At 48.5% G+C, this 19770-nt stretch overlaps 4 protein-coding genes across 4 annotated transcripts; 2 read left to right on the top strand and 2 right to left on the bottom strand.

Moving 5' to 3' along the window:
* Positions 1–581: 581 nt before the first annotated feature.
* On the top strand, positions 582–1484 carry AO090020000118 (uncharacterized protein; the record flags this gene model as incomplete). The annotated part of the gene is made up of 4 exons (XM_001824432.3): positions 582–948; positions 998–1175; positions 1231–1329; positions 1382–1484. The coding sequence occupies 4 exons, from the start codon at positions 582–584 to the stop codon at positions 1482–1484; spliced, it is 747 nt and encodes a 248-aa protein (XP_001824484.3).
* A 1022-nt stretch (positions 1485–2506) lies between these two features.
* On the bottom strand, positions 2507–7591 carry AO090020000119 (mediator of RNA polymerase II transcription subunit 12; the record flags this gene model as incomplete). The annotated part of the gene is made up of 8 exons (XM_023238150.1): positions 2507–2625; positions 2681–3019; positions 3065–3425; positions 3516–3772; positions 3823–4111; positions 4165–6265; positions 6316–6913; positions 6982–7591. 8 exons carry the CDS (start codon positions 7589–7591, stop codon positions 2507–2509), a joined length of 4674 nt encoding a protein of 1557 aa, XP_023092706.1.
* Positions 7592–11821: 4230 nt separating this feature from the next.
* Positions 11822–12565, top strand: AO090020000122 (translation initiation factor eIF1; the record flags this gene model as incomplete). Its single annotated transcript, XM_001824434.3, has 4 exons — positions 11822–11849; positions 12078–12152; positions 12263–12355; positions 12417–12565. The coding sequence occupies 4 exons, from the start codon at positions 11822–11824 to the stop codon at positions 12563–12565; spliced, it is 345 nt and encodes a 114-aa protein (XP_001824486.1).
* Positions 12566–16631: 4066 nt separating this feature from the next.
* On the bottom strand, positions 16632–19103 carry rgd1 (putative Rho GTPase activator (Rgd1); the record flags this gene model as incomplete). The annotated part of the gene is made up of 9 exons (XM_001824435.3): positions 16632–16743; positions 16807–16877; positions 16937–17031; positions 17090–17233; positions 17291–17834; positions 17888–18096; positions 18156–18762; positions 18823–18876; positions 18945–19103. The coding sequence occupies 9 exons, from the start codon at positions 19101–19103 to the stop codon at positions 16632–16634; spliced, it is 1995 nt and encodes a 664-aa protein (XP_001824487.1).
* Between the last annotated feature and the right edge of the window lie 667 nt (positions 19104–19770).

The raw sequence follows: 19770 nt of genomic DNA, 5'->3' as shown, positions 1-19770 counted from the left end.
GCTCTGTTGCGTGGCGTTCGTCGCGACGGTGTCCCTGACGCTGCTAACCGGCCGGGGGTGAGAGGGTATCTGGTATGAATAGGAAGACGCTGAAGCTGCAACCACCCACGGATTAGTATACACAGCTTTAATTACTGTGGGACGCAGTGTACTAACCCCCGTAAGTGTGGTATCTCCTACAGGAGTGAATGATTCGGAGATGTAGGACTCTCGCGGTGACCGGCGGCCACGCGGCTTAGGGGTCGACATTTATACTGATAAGGGGACTTATAGAACAATTGCTTCATGTATCGTGTTGACAAGTGATCGCATAGAATTGGACATGTCACTGAGAAAACCTGAAGATGATTAGGCTGCAGCGCATGTCCCAATTTCGCAAGAGGGGTTGTTGTTCTTCGGTGGAAAGCGCGTGTTGATGACATGGAAGAGTTGGAGTGTAATTGGCCGTGGCTTATCGATAAGCCGGCTGACTCAGCATAAAAAAAGTTGCTACGGATCAAGTCTTATTGATAAATGAATTCTAACCATTGAATGTTTCTTTTTCTTTTCTCTTAGAGGATCGATAGAGATACTAAGGCAAAATGTCTGCGGAAGCTGCCAAGTCATCCGGCCTCTCGGCCAAGATTGATAACAAACGCAAGAGGCAAGCTGAGGAATCCTCAAAACAGGCCGGGGCGGCTACTGGCAACGCAGAGGGTCCGAGTAACAAGAAAAGAAAGAACGGCAAATCCAAGCTAAAGAAGGGTGGAAAGGACAAGAAGGATAAGCCCCAGCTAGATGCGTCAGAGAAGGAGCAGAGAGACGCCAAGCAAACCGAGACCAAAGGCGGCATTGATGAAGCTATTGGCAAGATGGACGGCCGCCTGTTGGCGGATCATTTCATGCAGAAGGCTAAGCGCCACAATAAGGAGCTGACTGCGGTCGAATTGAGTGACCTTAGTGTTCCAGGTATGTTCTTGTCAAACTCAGCGATATGTGTCAAGACTAACGATCTAAGAATCCTCATTCCTCGACACATCGTCGTTTGACTTGCCCAGACAATTGGAGAAGCTACCAGCGTTTCTGAAGGCATTCAGCCCTAAAGGATCTGACCTTTCAAAGCCATCAGAGGAGAAAGGTACACCGCATACCCTGGTGGTCTGCGCTTCCGGGCTTCGAGCAGCCGATGCAGTGAGGTGAGTTAAAGCCGATTAACGCTATACATCCTGGGTATTAACCACTCCACTGTAGAGCTCTCCGTACGTTCCAAACCAAAGAATCCCCAATTGGCAAGCTGTTTGCAAAGCATATCAAGCTGGAAGAAGCCAAGCAATTCCTGGAGCGATCACGGTATGTTTTGCACCCGTTTAGGCTCCTTGCAATTAAACTGACTTTCCTTAAGCATTGCCATTGGAGGCGGAACACCTGCTCGTATCTCCGATTTGATCGATGCTGGTATGGCTTTCTCACATTCAAGTGCGCAGAGCAGGCTAAACATGAGCTGACTTCTACAGGTTCCCTCAAACTTGGCGAACTACAGCGTATCGTGATCGATGGATCCTATGTTGATCAGAAGCAGCGTGGTATCTTTGACATGAAGGAAACCCATCTTCCACTTCTGAAATTGCTCACGCGGTCCGAGTTTCGTGAACGGTATGGGGCGGAGGAGAAGCGGATTCAGATCCTCATCTTTTAGCTTCTTACAGTGATGTATAATGTGGTTGGCGTTAATCAAGGCTGGGTGTTAGATCGTTTTATTGTCTGTTTTCGTTCTGGGTAGTGATACCCTACATGCATATATTTGCATCGTATGCTTGGTTTCTTTTTTACTTTGATAAATACAGGTTTTCGTAGTTTGGAACATTTTTGTTCATCTTGAGCTGTCGTTAAACCTAGGGTCAATATCATAACCGCAAACCATGGGCAGGTCTCTATCCCAGTATATCAAAATACACGTTCGGAATGAAATTAGCTCTTGCTCTACACCAAGTCCAGATTCGTTAGTCACTGTGACCCTTGTATCCATAAGATGATGCTATTGTCGGACTATATGCTAAATATGCGAACCCATATGCTATGAACCACCCACCCAATATACGCCAGACCTTCTCTATATACAAATCTCATGGTACAAAATGAGGGCTTGTAACAAGCGAACGTTGCTGCCAGATGTACCGCTATAAAGCATAGCCACTACGCAGTGATCGCAATGCATGGAATAGATAAAAAGAAGAAGAAAAGAAATACCACACATGCAAATGGACCATGGTCGCGAAACATAATAGAACTGGATGCCTTCGTGAGTCAAAGGTACGATCGTGTTGTAAGGTCAGAGGTAAAGCTATATGCAGATGGAGATGGTATCAAGCGGTGAACAGAACAACAACCCAGGAACCATAAGAAAGGAAATTATGTACGTAGATGTTAGAGGATGGTCGTAGGCCAGAGACGTAAGCCGCAGAGAAAATCTAAGCCCGAACTCGTCTGGCATCGAAGTATTTGAGGTTCACAGCGGTATCGTTCACCCCTACGATTGGTGCGGCATCTTCGAGGAGCTCCCAAGGGCGTACTGGGTAGGGTCCCATAGCACGTCCCCGGTATTGGAGGCGAAGATGGCTGGCAACGCAATTAATGCCTTCTGAAAGACTAGCTGAGGTAACTGCAGGGGTCATAGCAGTTGGTTGTGGGTTAGATGGAGCACCCGGCAGGGCGCTGGACGGTGTTGGAGTTGGAGTAGAACCACCTGCGGCAGGTGATGGAAGAGAAGCAGCCTGCAAGCTATTCAATGCTGCTGCATCGCTCATGGGACCGAGAAGGTAAATAAATCTAGAGTCATTTTGATACTGAAGAAAGGGTGGACATTTTTCCTTGAGGAAACGGGCACATTGCTGCCGCGCCTCATCTGGGAACGTGTCGATCAGGGAGGCTGCGACGTCTAATGCATGAGTCTGAAGCAGAATTCCGGGACAAGGACGGTAGCCCTGAGACGGTATTGGGTGAGGGAAATAGTCAGCCGCCGGGAAAAGGCGTATAACGCTGTCTGGAAGGCGTGCAAGGGATATGCATAGAATTGAGATCAGCAAACGAGACTGTTCCTGCAGGCCGTTGGCTCTAGGCGCTGGGGATGGCATAGTGAACGCAGAACGGTGAATCACAATCATCCTTAGAAAAGCAGAGAACCAGAAAGCGAGAGACCTCTCGAAGTTTGAGCGAGACTGAAGAATTTGAGTCGTAGCGGCGCCGTGTCTATTCATGGTGACGTTGTTGAAATTGGTTTGCATGATAACAAGCCTGTGGAGAAGTAGATCCATTTTCTCAACGAGAATGGGAGCCACAGACTGTACACCAGCCTCTGGCACACTGTAAGCAAGTTTCTCAATTATCGTCAGGTACAGCTTTGCTGTCTCCAGGGACTTGGCTGTGCCCGGGTGTCCATGAGCTTCAAGCTGTTCTTCGAATAATGGGATAGAAAAGAGAGCTCTTTCAGCTCGCTCCCGAATCTAAAAGAAGGGAGAAAATAGTCAGCTTAGGAGGACATTCTTGTAGTGATAGTGGTGTTTCCATACTTGTCTTATTATGTCTTGACTCATGAGGCCTACGAAACCAACCCAATTTGATCCTTTTGATCGTGTATCTTCCACAGCGGCCTTAAACATCACGTCAACGATACCGTTGCCCACATTACGGCCAGATTCTGCATTGAAAAGCATTTGGAGCTTCAACTGGCAAAATGGAAGGGAGAAGTCATCAGTCATGCGGACGACCTTTTCTGCCTCGGACATTGTAGGTGGACCTTGCGGTATGTTAGCAATATAAGCAACTATCGGGATTCGCTTTACTTACCAGCGAGTGAGTCAAAGCCCAAGAGGTTATCTAGAGCCCTTTCCAGGACGGTTGTTGACGTTGAATGTTTTCCAATAAAGCCTTGCAGACAGTATTGGACCGTAACTTCAGGATTCTGTGTAAGAAGGATATCGAGCAACTCTGTTGCACAACCTGCGATGTCGGGCTGTCCTGGATTGGATCCAGTCTCTGAATTAACCAACGCAACTGCATCGCATATTATATCGAGGGTCTCCTGAGGGTGCTTCATGAAAAACTCTTGTTGTGCGACATGGAAACGGTATGTGACCTGGGAAAACAAGTTTAGCGTTGCGTTCTAGATAGATATGATAGTTGACGTACCAAGTCAGCGTATTTACTTTTTCCTGAAACTAGAGGAACAAGAAGCTGAAGCAGGTCCACCCGCAATCCGGCCAAGTTGGGAATTACAGCAGCCACCTTTTCCGACTGCAAAAGCTTTTTCACTAAAAACACAAAAGCATGTATGGTGACGCAGCCAACTCCGATGAGAGGAGGGAGAATTCGGGACATCGACGGGGTAGAGGACTTCAGAAGTCCACATATCCAACGAATCAGCATTGTATCGAAATGCTTCGGTTGGAACGGCCGCAAATAAGCCAGATACCTGGCAGTTTCATTTGCTGACAGTTTTGCGGGACTGCCACTATTTTCTAGTATATGCATAAGCGAATAGAAGACCGTATCCATCGTGGACTCGTCCATGCCACCCCCAGACGAGAGAAGTTGGTTTAACTTTTCTTGAAATGAAGGGTCGACATCACTGAGTGCTAAGGGAATACTATCCGAAAGCGGGGAAGGCGCTGCCAAAGCTGACTTGTTCTCTAAGCGAGTGAGGTCCTGACGTAAAAGAGCAACGGTGTTGAATTCACTGGGTATTCGGAGTCCTAACTCGATGAGCGAAAACAACAAGTCCAAACTTGCATTGCCCAGTCTCTTAAGACGAGCATACGACTCAACGAGGCCCCTGAAGAGGTCAGCCGTAGCGCCAATTACACAGAAACAGTCAAAATGGCAATTGACCGTATCGGCAACGGAAGCCAGGACCACGTCGTCATCACAACGAGTAGCTTGTTTCAGTATGTCTGCCAGCATCGAGAGGTCACCGAAAGTCTCTAATATCTCCCTGACACTGTAGAACTCGTCGGGAGTAAGAGCGGATGCACCTGGGTCCACCGCCACGGAGACCCCAGAGAGTTTTCTGTAGTTGTTAGCCGGAGCAGTACTCCTAGAGAGCAGATAAACATACCTAGGTGAATCGCGGCAATGCCCAGCAATTCCGTGGCGAATCCACTGTCCGATTTCGGATTTCACAGCCCAAGTGGGATGGGGCTGTGATGATTCAGTGGGCATAGCACTGTCCATCTCAGCGCCGAAGATATTAGGCAGTCGCTGAGCAATTGATATTTTCAGCTCTGCAATGGCAGAGTCCTCCTCCATCACCGGGATTCCAGCCCTGTAAAGGAGCGTATTGCGGAGGTTTCGCACATGCTCTGGGAGGCGATTGGCCGGCAGTTGCTTTAGGAGACAGAGGTCACTCGGTACGGGCTGAGGGGTGTTTGTGACACCTTTCGCCATCAGCCATTGAAGGTACCTACCTACAGAGAATGTCTGAGATCTGACTAGCTCTGAAATAATATGGTAGATATTTTCCATGTTTAGTGCGCTAGTCACTCGAACATCAGCGAGGAAAGAAAGAATATATGAGTCAACATCGATCCCAGACATCTTCCACTTGCGCAAAAGACGCACGCCAGTATATACACGGCAAAGACCATAACGGAACGGTGTAGCCGTCCACTCGAGGAGTTTGGAAATGAGAATAGCTTTATCCTCTATCGTTTTCAGGCATGCAGTGGAGGCGGAAGAGATGTCATGCGCGGAGCGGATGGAGTCAAACAGCTGTATGACACGCTGTTGCGGTGACCGTTCAGCTGTGTCTTGGTGGTTCTTGGGTAGCTGCAATCGCGAATTGCGTTCAGAGAGATTCTGGTAAATCGTTTTATGGACATTGTCCTTTAAGTTCAAGCATGAAGATATAAGCTCCTTGTGGTTTTCCCATGAACCTGGCAGAACCACAGATGAGGTATGCTCGAGAACAAGTCTCCTGACATAAAGAGATAATCTATCTACGAGGGGCTGTAGTGGGCCTCCTTTATCCGGCTGGGTGACCTGTTGTCTGATTAATAGGGTATTGACCGTCAATATCAGCGCACGTACCTGACGCAACTTCACAAGTAGCAATTCGGCTAACCGCCGCCCACGCTTCCGATATCGCATAATATTGTCCCAATAGATACCAAGCATCAGCAGCCAAACGGGAACTATATTGACCGGCGCGGCTTCTAACGAGGACAAGAACCATCCAAGATACTGGTCGTGGTCGAGCAGACGTTCAAAGAACAAGCGAGCTGTTAAGCTTACCCTAGGAGATGTTAGCACTCGAATTATACGAACACCATGTTAGTTACATACGCATATGTCATCTTCATTTTCCATTGCGCAGAGCCGCAGGCTCCTAGTACTCCTTCTAAGAACTGCTGAACACTTGCTGTCCAGTCACGGACCCATTTTGCTTCTAAGCCCAGCGCTAATGTGCCACTCGTTCCTTTCCTCTTGAACGCACGGATCTCATTGGCACCGACACACTTTGCAAGCCACACGGCTCGGTTAACTGGGATACCTTTGTTTAAGCATTGATCCAGAAGTGCCTTGCCCCGGATACCATGAGGAATCGTTCGGCTCAACTTGCGCAGAGGAACAGACGGGTTAGCGAGGTCACGAAGCCAGGCCTCGCGTTTATTATCCGTTAGAGTTACTCGCGGAGGTGGCTTAAAGGTCGACGGTGCAGTCACCAGGCTATGGTTTTGTCTCTTTTCAAGAGCTGCTGCAAAAACGGAAGAGAGCATCTGCAGACCGGAGCGGTGCTTCAATTGTGCATATAACGAGGGTCGTGCGGTGTTCGATTCATTTTGAGATACCTGAGTACGGTCGTAGTGTCCCTGCTTTGCCGTCTGTTCGTTTAAAACATCTTCCGGGTGGTTCCCAATCCATGGGGAGAAATCCGCAACTTCTAACGTTTCGGTTACCGGTCAAACGTGTCCCTTGGGCTTTCATAGCCGTCTGGTGAGGATAACTTACTTTCTCCTTTAAGCACTGGCGCAACAGAAGGAGTCTCAATGCGATAGGGGATCGTCTGTACCTCCTTCACGGGTGAACTAGCTCGTGACGTTGTCGGATTACTTCCCAGCGACTCCGGAATATACTTCCAAGGCAAAACCGGCAAAGAAGGTGGCGATGCGGGTTTCCCACCCTGCGCGACAGCTGTCGCATCTTCCTCATTCATCACATTGCTCCCCGGCACCTCGGATAGCATAGCCTGGAAGGACCATACCGGCCGATTGCGCCAAGAAAGTGAGGGAGGCTTTGAGCCACCCGTTCCTGGTGTGCTTCTCAGCTCTCCACCGCTCCCCGGCGCAGGACTCGCATCTCGAGCGGAGGGTGCTGCAGGTAAGTCCAGCCGAAGTCTTTTTGGCGGAGGTTCTAGCTCTTGCGCATCACCACCACTCGTAGTAAGGTCGATGACTGCCGGCTGTCTGGGTTGCGGCTGCGGTACAGGTGTAGGTAGCTTCTCGAACTGAGGGTCGGGCGGTCCCACGGCTTGAGAAGCATCAACATGCCCAGAGCCGTTGTTGACGGCGCGCAGGGGATGACCCCACGATTGGACGCCGGCAGAAGAATGAGGTATCATCTCAGCTTCATGGTGTATCACCGCGCCGGAGGTTGCTCATTGGAACAGCAGAATGAGGCCGATCAACCGGACTAAACACGCGCAAATGATCGTTGGCGACTCTCTAAAAGAACCGAGATGTCCCGGCTCTGTTTATATGCCTCCTACCAATCTGTCACCGGACGGACGTCGGGAAATGCAAGGTGAGTGGATAGAGTGGTTAAAGGTCGGGAAATAATCGGTGCGAATCAAGTAGGGGCGGGAAAGTCTGCAGTGAAGGTCGCAAGGCACGCGAACGAAGGGTCGAGACGGAAAAAAGGATTGAAGAAGGACGAAGTAGAAAAGAACAGAAGAACACAAAGAAGGAGAAGGGCGAGGGAATTGGGGAAAAAGCCGAGTACGGCGAACGATAGGGAAGATCTCCAGATAACGTAAGGAAGGACCAACTGGCAGTCCGTCTTTTTTGGGTATCATCCGTACGTACATAGTACATACATACAATGGGACAGTCCGGAATTATGGGACCGTCTGGTACTTACTACTGCGGTAGGGAGGGGCGGACTGAAGTGTACCGGATGACGGGTAATTAACGCGGGATTGACACAGTGTGGGCGAGATAAACATGGATCCATTACTGGCGTAATACCGGATGCCGAATGCGTCTTAAGCTTGAAAGCTGATTGTCCGTACTCTTTAACCTTATTAGGAGTCTAAAAGGAGATTCATGCAAATCGAATTGTGATCGCTCAAGGGTTCTCTCCTGATATTCCCTGTTCTTTGTTTGTTTCTAATTCCATTCTCCGACGGGAGATATGGAATTGACTAGTCTGGAGTCTGTTTCTTAAGGAATAATGAAGAGGTCAGGTGTACTCCTAAATTATCTCCTCGATACTGTATGTGTTCCTTTCCATACCGGTGACATCCCCATGGACCTGCATCAGATTTTACCCGCATTATTGTTAATATTATATATCCATTATCCACCCGGGGTCCATACCTACTATTTCTTTAAGGGGAGAAGAAAAATACACACAAACACTGGTAATAGGGTATCAGAAGGGTATACACGAACAACGGCACTAATGAATAACTGGGGACGATATTATTACCCAACTAAAAGGGTCATCCTCGGATTCTCCGGCAAATCGATGGGTCTCTTGGCAATCAGATGATGGGCCCCATATTGCCCCATTCTCGAAAATCGGAGATATCTTATGGAACAATGTTGAGTAACTAATTCCGAGAATGATGGCATTGACAAAACCTTCTTTGCCTCTTGGGAATTTATTGAAGTCTGGGACATGCCGACATTGGGTGGCATCTGGAGATTCGTACATAATATTATCCCAGTTCGTCATCTGCTGTCGTACATACTGTACATACTTCCATACTCCGTACTATCAGTAGTAGCCTGTACGGTACGCCCGTATAGCCTGCAGTAATACCAAATGATTTGCATCCCCGTTCGGAATATCGACTGGCCTATGGACAGTCGGTCAGACAGCCTGCGCATCAAACGAATGACATCCCATGGATTCCGTCTCCCAATACTACTCCTACTAGAAACCCAATTCCCCTCTCTCAGGTTCACTTTCTGGTGGTGAGAAATAGCCGCCGATCCATTCCTACTAGCCAGATCCCGCCACTCACTGTGGATGAGCCATCAGATACTATTTCCTCCTCCGCATGACAATCCCCCAATGTGGCATGATATGGTTGTCTGATTCACCCTCCTGTTCCCCGCATTTCCACTATGATATCTCAGAGTTGGCTTATTGTGCGTATTGTATTTATCCTGTTCTTTCTCTTTATATCTTTGTAATGGTCACGTTTTTTTCTCTCCCTTGGGTTACACTAATATCAGAGTCCTGCCCGGTAAAGCTTAAAGGACGTACTTGATCAATGCTCTCTCTCCGTTGCTGATGCCTGAATGCCATAGGACACCCCACTCTCAGTCACTGCCCATGCCAATATTACACAACATCCCTGACTGCAGTGCAATTTGGATCATCACACGAATACATACTAGGTACTCCTAGTCGACAAAGAACTTACACGCTGTAGCTGCATAGACCTAGAATTTTAGCACGAAAAGCAAGTATTTCTGCAACCACGCCGGGCTACCATGGATCCGTGCCTCACTGATGTGCGATTGGATGTATACGCAAGCACACCGGTAATGAATCCAATTGGCATGGAACATGGCTAGCTGAGACCAAGGAGTGCTTTCTATGTATGGACTACCAACCCTGTCGAAAGATGTTTGCTTTTCCGGATAAGTTGTTCGGGCCAGTCTCTGTTTCAGCTGTTCCCTACACTTGATACAGCCCATGGTTGGTCTTTCCGGGTTTATTCATTGAGCAAGGAGGACTACCTTTTGGGCTTTGAAGATCATGATTTTCCTGATTTTCTTTCTTTTTCCATCTTTTTTTCTTCTTTCTTTTCTTTTCTTTTCTTTTCTTTTCTTTTCTTTTTTTTTTTTTTTGGGTCTTTTGATTTGCTATATTTTTTTAATTATGCCTTAATAGTCTGGAGAGTTAAGGCAGCTTTACGAGCCCAGGAACATGGAGATCAAGCCCCTACCAATTCCTTTTTCTTCTTCCTTATTTTTCTTTCTTTCTATTTTCTTCTTTTTACCTATCGGTGTACGGAGTTACATTATCTAGGTACATACATACTACATCTAGTTTTGTGATGGTTCATTTTGACGGGAGATAAAGAAAAAGATAAAGCCGAATGGCCAATAGATGGACTGCCGCTTTAGTCTTGGCAACTACCACTTGGCTGGCGAGTTCGTCTTTCTCCCCAGCATCGTAACAACAAGCTGTACATTAGCACTAGTTATTTCCTGTGTGAAGATGGCTTCGAAAAAAGACATGCGGAGGTTGGACCTCGGTACGTTAATTTCATAATCCCCTCCCAACCTGTGTCATTTGTGATGGCGAAAACACAGTTACTAATTGCTGTTCTCCAACTCCAGCCATCCCCTATGTCGACCCGCCTGCCAACAAGGATGATGCCGATATGTCTGGTATACTTCAATCTGCTACATGGATCAATTGGGGAGGAATGCTTTATTAACGGTCTGGTCCAGGCGCAATGACCAGCACCATGCCCATGGCCGCGGTAGGTTGACATCCGGATTTCTCATGGTTGCGCGGTCCGAGGATGCTGACAGTTTTCATAGATGTTCACCCGTAACAGGTGAGATAGACTATACTGTTCACACTGCCAGGGGTCATATGTCTGACAAACCTTTGATATCCAGGATGATCGGATGGTGAATTGCTCTCTTACGATCAGCCTTGGAGGTGTCTAACTAGTATCCAGGGTCTCATTCGTCTTTTCACTTCAAAATTGGCTCGGTGAAACACCTGAGCAGAAAAGGACGGCATCTACTCCTGCGTATATGTCTGTCTTCATGTCCTGTTCGTCTTCCTTTTTCCCTAATAAAGGTCAAGATAGATACTAACTTTTGATGTGCATATAGTGATGGCATTGGTTGTTGTACGTCTCAAGTTCCCTCCTTATCCGCCCTGCCTAGTAATCGGGTCTGGTACTTATTCACATGCTACAGACGTATTTCCCTATATTCATGCCTCCGCCGGCGGTTCCAGCAGGTGCTGCCACTGCTACCCCTTCTCCATAAACAATGCCAACTGTGTGGCCTGTTTGAGGAAATTGAATTGTGATCCTATACCACCTTGTATATCTATTACCTAAAAAGGGGGTAGGAGGCTTCTGAAGTTAGGATGATACCCAAACGTCCACGTCCATGCGGTCATCGATTTGCCACTGAAGTGCATGGTGATCACGTGGGATTGTATCAATAGTTAGTCTAATACAAGTCTTGATCTTTTTCTTCTGTGTCTGAGTCATGCCGTTTTCTTCACACACTGTGGGATTCAATGTGAATGAGGTTATGTTTTCATATATAGGAATCACACTAGAGATACAGGTATTAGTAGATCATCTGGCCGATCAGCTGGATGAAGACGCGCAGATGAGCGAAAAGGGGCTTAGTCACAGTTTCACCGCCTTCCCCCACAGAGGCGCTAAATCGGGTCGCGCCCCTCAAAAGGCTCTTTCTTCTTCCTCACTTGTCTTCTCCCCAACAACACCTTCACACTCACCCCTCAGCTCTTCTACGAACGCTCGCGATCGCTACAAGTTACAGAGTTTTTAACTCTTACCCCTCGCTTTCATACTACAACCGCTTTTAAGGGCCCGTTTCGAGAAAAGGCCGAGTTTATGTCCATCGAAAACCTCAAGACCTTCGGTAAGGCCATTTTGCCACCTCCCTTATGCCAGCTATGACTCCCCCCTAAAGATGGTGGTCGCCGTGAGCGGGCAAAGGCGTCGCTACAGCAAGTCTATCCGATGATTCGTGTCACGGATCTGGCCTTGATTGTTTGCAGATCGTCTTTGTCTACAGTTTGGTGCCGCATGACATTTTTGGCGGGGTAATCCTGTTTAGGAGCCTGAGGCTGACACGTGTTTTACACAGACCCCTTCGCCGAAGCTGACGAAGACACCGGCGAGACCAAGCAGTCTCAAAATTATATCCATATACGGATTCAGCGTATGTCCTCCTTGCCATCGTCTCTATTCACTGGATTTTCTATTTTCTTTTATGTGTTTGAATCGCCGTACTTGTCCTCGGAATTTGTTACTGATATCACTGCTTTACAGAGCGCAATGGTCGAAAAACCTTGACTACCGTTCAGGGTCTTCCTAAGAAGTTTGATCAGAAGAAGATCTTAAAGGTGATCAAGAAGAAGTTCGGTAAGTTGCTACTTCATCGCTTCCATATAACCACAATGAATGCCCCCTAACGGCTGTACAGCCTGCAATGGCACCATCGTCGCCGATAGTGAGATGGGCGAGGTGATTCAGCTGCAAGGTGATCAGCGTAAAGATGTTCAGGAGTTCTTGACCGACAAGAAGGAGGGTCTCGAGCTGGATGCCAAGACCATCAAGGTCCACGGTTTCTAAAGGAGACGCCGCGCCCCGTTCCGATCCCAGTCTACTTTGCCCTCGGAGTGGTTGGATGGAGGCATGTATCGCCTATCCTTCGTCTTAACTCTGCATTGCTCTCTACGCGATTGCAACATCTAGGTGGTTCGGTTAAGCTTCTTGTCTTTTACATCCAACCCTCTGTGGCCGGCGCACTGGACGTGGGACCTCTGTCGTTATTATGCACTGTCTAATTTGATCCCAAACAATTGCGGCACGCGATTGATGGGAGTGGGTCCTTTGTTGGCTCGACTGCTATACTCGGAATGGGATTATGACGGAACGAGGCGTTGGTAGATACCCAAATATATGCATAGATGTTCTTCTGTTTCTTGCCTCATCCCTGTCGTTACTCGGCTTGGAGGAAATGCATGTCGGGAGGTCTGTCGTCAGACGGATGTTATGGAGGGTTGCCTGGTGTGCGAAGGTCAATCTCTCGTTGCACTTGCGTTCTACGTCTTCCACATGTTGTTTCTGAACTTGTCCTCACAACAGTCGTTCTCAGAATAGGATGTATGCAATGCGATATGCAATTTGCTGTGGATCTTCAGAGTACCAATAGGAATACATGTAATGTTTTTCGCCGGTAACAGATCAGAAAACTAGGCCAAGAGCTTTTCATTACTTGCGTAGTATTCACATAGTGACCCATTTCCCAGGAAATCAATCACAATTCACGCGCCCCAGCTCGATCCGCCACCCGCATGCGAAGAAATATCGCAACAGCCCAGTCCCATAATTTCCGCGTAATAACAAAGACGGGTACCTCCGGTTCGTTTTCTCGAGTCAGATGTAACTGAAGCAGAAGTGAGGACATGCTCACGAAACTCGCAATGGAAACAACTAGCAGAGCAGCCGCCGTTTCGCGCTTGATCATGGCGTGGTTTTGAGTGGCATGGTAAAGGAACGTGAGTGTCTCCATGGGAGAAGCAAGATGTCAGTCATTCCTCTTATTCCAGGCGTGGTTGTGGGGTGGTAGACTTACAGTTGTGATGGATATCCAGGCCGGAAGGAGGAGGCGTGGATCTGAAGATGCACCCGAAAGATAGAGTACCCATGAAGAGATATAAGCAATCAATCCGTTGGTGGTAAGGAGACGAATAACAACAGCCGGCGGGGTATAATTCAAAAGCCTGTAGAATGGATATAAGTCTCAGACTGGGATTTGGATATACAGGGGCTGAGACACAAACTCACCATCGAGACATCATACAATCAGCAAAGAAATACGAAAGGTAAGCAGATGCACAGCACTGGAGTAGGTATTCGTTAGCTCACTGTTTCGTGAAGACGGTCTTGTGCGTGGACGTTGGTTGCATGGGATCTCTATCCCCATGAACCTCTCGCCAAAGATGCCCATACATACCCACATAATCGCCAGAGCCACCTCCGTCACCCGGAATCTTCTTTCAACATCCCACTCTTGATTGATACCATCGACAATCGCCGCCGTCCACCCCTCATGCCCCATTCCCGCCTGGATGTGGAGCAATTCCGCCAGGAAGGTGAAGGCACACCGGAGCCCCCACCATGCTGCCGGCACTGTGCTCAGTGCCCGACAAATCAGGAGAGGAAGGTACCATTTCCGGTCTACCCCCAAGATGACAGCCACTCGCGGATGCAGGGCGGAGGGAACCGTTGCGTGACCGGAATCATTGCTGTTGGGGGTCTGGGGCGTAGAAGGGTCGGGGGACGGCGGGACGATAGCAGCAGCGGGGGCTGGGGAAGCCACGTCTTTTTTGAAGGCGTCCGCCGGGAATTTGGAGATTGAGGCCAAAAGTTGCGAGTGCAAGTCCGGATCGAGAGTACTCAAATGAGCAGCTTCAGGGGGATGTCGGGCGTGGGGAGAGAAGGGCGGGGGAGCATCACGAGGAGGAGCCAGCCTTATGATACGGCATATGCGGCCGTTGCGCAAAAGGATTGAGAAACTAGTGAGAGAGCAAAGACTGGATGCGACAGGAGTCAATCCTATCGAGGATTATTCCGTAAACAATGTCGGTTTCTGTCCGCGAAGATGACGGGACTGTTGACAACAAGTCGAGTTCCGAGCAGTACAGCACAGCGCACAGTCAGAGATAAGACGGCTTCATGTGCCAGCGATAGATCCGTCCTTCAGGAAGCTGCCGATAGAGTCGACGCCATGACCTAGCGTGCGAATCGGGGAAGCACAGCTGGCCGAACGGACTGAGAAACGGTGGGCGGAGTTGATATCACGTGAGTGATCTGTCGGGATTTCTTTTGCGGTCTTGATCATTGGTTCTCTCCAACTCGACGCTCAATTCATTCTGCTCGAGGTTCTCGCAGGCTTACTTCACAATGGCCACCTCGCTGTCAAAGGGGCCCGTCTTTACGGCTGTCCGCTCCAATAACGCCCTTTTCCAACTCTACTCATGCCAATGCCGGTTCTTTTCGCAGTCGTCCCAACGCAGTGCCATGCGGGGAATACCCGAAAACATTGCCATCAAACAACCAGCTCAACCAAGTATGGCGACGAGGGGGATGGGTCTATCAAGGTCTGAATTGCCTCAGGATATTGGGTTACTGCCAGGCACATACGTTCGCCCGCTCTGGAGGGATATGCCTTCGATCTTTCAACAACCGCAGGAGCGTCTGCAATTAGAGTGGCTTTGGTTGAAGTCGGGATTCCAGAATTTCTTGGGGTATGCTGTTTCCTTTCACTGTTCATTGTATTCTCGTCTTTTATGACGATCAAACGCGCGGGGACCGCGATGCGCTGAAGTGATTTGCTGGGATGGTACAAGAAACTAACTAGCGAACAGTCTTGTTGCCTACTGCAAATGGTTCAATTCAGGTTTACCACTCCGCCTGAAGGAGCGTCGGCAGGCTGCTCGTGAGCTCCATCAGCGCATGTACTCTGCGTTCGCCAAGTAAGTTCTACCCAATCCACATGACGTGGACTGGTGAGATGCTGATTATACCGTCCGTCACACAGGGGAGACATCAGCACACTGCGCAAGGTTTGCTGCACCGGCCTCGCCAACAACCTTTCCTCCCGTATCGCCAACCGCCCCAGAGATGAGAAGGTCAGCTGGTCTCTTGACAAATACAACCGCACTCCAGCAACTCTTCTCACTGGAATCCGTGTCTTGTCGGACCGTGCTACCCAAATCCCCGAGATCCCCGACTCTGGAGTGCGACAGGTCGTGGTGCGTATCACAAGCAGACAGTCTACTGGGAAGTCCAAAGTGGTCAAGACGGGCAAGTCCGAGGTTTCCGTTGAGTCTACCGCTCCGCCTAAGCAGCAAGACTGCACTGAATACATCGTTCTCCAGAAGCTTCGGTGGTATGGTGAGGATGAGGACTGGCGCATTTGGGGCCACGCTACGCCTACCACCGTGGAAGATCTCGCTAACCCCATGTTCGTCTCCGGACTGACGTTTGCGGAGCGTATGGCGGCCATGAAGGAACAGTTTGAAGGAAAGAAATAAATTCCGTCATACGCAGAAAATACGCCACTAGCCCTATAATTACCCCCCAGTTGCGGAGTGGTAGGGCCCAGACCCCTGGCGCTCATCTCCAGAACTAAGCGGGAGGCATATCATTGCCTCATCGCGACGTACAAAAATTGCCTTGGCTTTTCGTTGAGAATCTCATCTCACTTCATCTTCCCCCTTACAGGATCATGCTGTGCCTCGGACAGCCACCTTCGATTCTACCCGTGTCTTAAAACTACCCATGTTCCGGGTTTTTGTATTCTCACCATGTATTCAGCGGGCTCTCGAGGGACTTCACATTGCCACACTTCATCATTTGTACTATATCCGATTATTACTGTGATTTCCAGCTTGTAATTATCCAACAGGTTTCGTCAATTCAATCATAGAAAGAACGTGTCATGATCAAACTGAACTGAAGAGGAATTGATTGCGCTAAACCCACTAAGATTACATTATAGGCAAGTAATGATATCTCGTCAGGATGTTTCACAGGTCCAAATATCACTATATACATATGTTAGAAAAAAAGAAAATGCTTTGCAATGCAAGGCAAAATGTGATCATGGCCTCTTGTTCTCGAGGCGTAATTAATCATCGTCGAAGATCTGGAAAGTGTTCAAAATAACCGTCTCTATAACACGGACTTGCCAACCAGCGTCGGCGACGTTGCCGCCGGAACTGGCGCCCATAAGAGTAGGCCTAATAGCAAAATATATGGTTAGCTTTCATATGGTATCCGACAGTGTGAATACGTCGACGTACCCGAAACAGATGGCAATGTTTCCTGCGTTCATACGGTTTTGGGTGTAATGTTCTTGCACCTTATTGAGATGCTAAAATCAAGTATATCAGATTTTGGACCCTAAAGAGTGTAGGGCTAGGAACAACATACCAGAACCAAGGCTCTCAACGTGGCGTAGTGCGCATCTGGGAGATTATTTACAAGCGCATGAAGCGAGTCTCGACGCTGAACATCATCGTCAATGCCTGAAGCACACATCAGTACCATGAAAAACGTCCTCAATTTGTGGATTTATAGCCTTACGGGCTGCATTGATGAAGTCGGTATAAGACTGCGACGTGAACAGAGGGTCAGGCAAATCTCTAAAGAACTGCTTGAGTAATCCAGCAACACTGTTCACGTCATGATAGAAGTTTTCCGGATTTGTGAAGTCCACCTGCGACGAATCTGATAACGGAATGTTAGAGTGACATCTCTGCAGCTGCGTGACAAGGGCTAACCCACCATTGTCGAAAATTTGTTTCATCTGGTTGATATGATTCGCACTTCCAGAAAGTCGGTAAATGCCCTCCATATCCAAGCCAAAAAGTTCAATGGCTTGGAAGCATTGGTAGACAATCATAGGAACAGCAGTTCCATCTCTCAAATACAAATCCTCCAAGGAAACTCCGAAGACAGGTTTCAATGGGGGAAGGTGCTGCTGGAAGTTTCCTGTAGTTCCTCCAGCTGGTGGTAACGGGCTCGGTGCCGCTGCCATGGATGGCGGATTCAAGGGTTGCTTTTCCGGGACAGCTGGGCTGTCGCTCACTGGATAAGGCGGCTGGAATGTTGAGGATGAGTATGAGTCTGGATTGTGCGGGTAAGATGACTGCTGGGTGCTTGGAGCGGGAGCTGCAGTTGGTGCAGGTGCAGGTGCGGGGGATTGTTGAGAAGACTGAGCCGGAAGATGTTGCTGGGAAAATGACTGAAGCAACATTGACGAATTGCGTTTGTTTTGTGTACTTGTTTGAGAGGCTGGGACAACAGGCCCAGTAGTACCTCCAAGCGTCTAACAATAAGGGTCAATAGATACAGACAAAAGTAGGGGCTGATGGAACTTACCGGATGGCGTTCATACTTGATCTGTTCCGAAGTTACCGCACCAGGATTATTCTGATGGCTCAGCACGTAATCGCGGTAGTCTTTCTCATTATCAATCTGTTGGATAACTTCATAGAGACTCTTTGGTGCGATAGCAGCATTCCCCGCACTATCTTTCAGAGGGCTGATAGACAATCCCTGGCCCAGCAAGAGCTTCTCATTAAATGTTGCTAAGCACAGTCAGTAAAGTAACCGTGGCGTCATGGATACCGAGGAGTTATAAGCGTACCAAACTTCTGCATCTGCAATGTGAGGCCAGAGTCGCATTCTGAAATTAATTGCTGGATGTTATGCACAGCTTGAGGTCGGTGGGTGGAGACCAACTCCTGACGCGCCGCTTGGGCAGCTTGTACCTTGGACGCATAATCCGAGTCTGCATTTTGAACTTTGCGCAACAGCTCTTCCTCATGCTGAGCGGCCGACTTTGGACCCTTCAGGCCAAACTTTCCACTTTGCTTATCCCCTGTCTTCACCCGATCGTATTGCTCCGCAAGCGATTCGTACTTAGCTTTCGCTTTCTCCGCTGCTGCCTCCGCCTCCATCACTCTCTTTTCCGCACTCAGGCCGGTTTGTTTCCACTGTTTGCGACCTCGCTCGATGTTAGACGCCAATTCGTGAAGACTATCAGCCATCTGTTGCAGGGACACCGCGAACTGTAGTCCATGATCCGCCATGCGGTCATGGAATCGACTCAAGTCATTATGGCTCTGGCCATAGGTGCCTTGACGGTTATCGGTGCGGACGGAGGCATCGAGGAGAGAGCGGGACAATTTTCGCAAGCCTTGAGCATGCTCCTCTTCTAGAGAAGATCGCTTCTTAAGGAATGTTGAGAAATCCTGGATTATCTGTGGTCAGCACGATGGCCACATTAAGGGGTGGCTGATCCATGGACGAACCCTAGCCGAGGCGACGCTTTGTTTCAACCGGGTCAGGAGGGTGGTAATACCGATCTATATGATACAATTCCGAATCAGTAATTTAGCATTTCAACAGTTGAACCTGATAGATGATCATTTACATCTGAATAAACGACTTTGTCCATACGAGCCTTGAGCTCGTCCGAAATCGCCGGCGTCGCAGAGTGGCCGGCGGAATCAGCACTTGCTGGTGGCGCATCGGCATCTCGCGGGGATGGCGCAGATGGCGCAGGGCCATCGTGGAGACTGACGTCTGCCATAGAGAATAATACGAGTAACGAGTGATAGAGACAGCGAACAGTGCACTGGATGCAGAAAGAAAGAAACCAAATTGGTTTTGTAGATCGCGGAAGCCTAATGAGTATCAACGGATAACGTAAGTTAGTGTTGGTTAAAGCAGTTTGGAAGCATAATGGTCGGGCGGTGGGGGTGGAGGCAGACTGTACCTAATTTAGCTATAGGGCGGTTCAGGTACCAAATCCCAGACACCTTACGCTTCTCGGATTAGTGTTTTCGCAAGTGTGGCAGTGTCACCGACGTCATCGTCTTGTCTTCCCCGTGACTTTTAGATACTACGTATGTATGTAGTACTCGTAGTGGCTGAGAGTAAATCCAATCCCCTGTATAGATCCATATTCATACATGTAGACGAAAGTTGGTTCTCTTGAGAGCTGTTTGCTAACGTGGCGTATAGATTTGATGCCCGTTTCGGCATTATCGTATATGATCAGTTTGAGAATAGGTTAAGGTTGTTTCAACCCCAATGCCTCTAATCATTCGCTTTACCTCATAAACTGAGGTCATTGTACTATAACATGGATAGACAATGGTAATGAGCAAGGGGCACCGTTTTATAAACAGTGTATATCAAGACTTGACCAGTATGATGGTACGAGTACGGAGTAGAGGAACTGGAGAGGTGCAATT

Source organism: Aspergillus oryzae, chromosome 6 (genome assembly GCF_000184455.2).
Source record: "Aspergillus oryzae RIB40 DNA, chromosome 6".
Lineage (NCBI taxonomy): Eukaryota > Fungi > Ascomycota > Eurotiomycetes > Eurotiales > Aspergillaceae > Aspergillus > Aspergillus oryzae.
The sequence above is the reverse complement of the archived record's forward strand: the minus strand, read 5'-3'. Positions and strand labels throughout refer to the sequence as shown.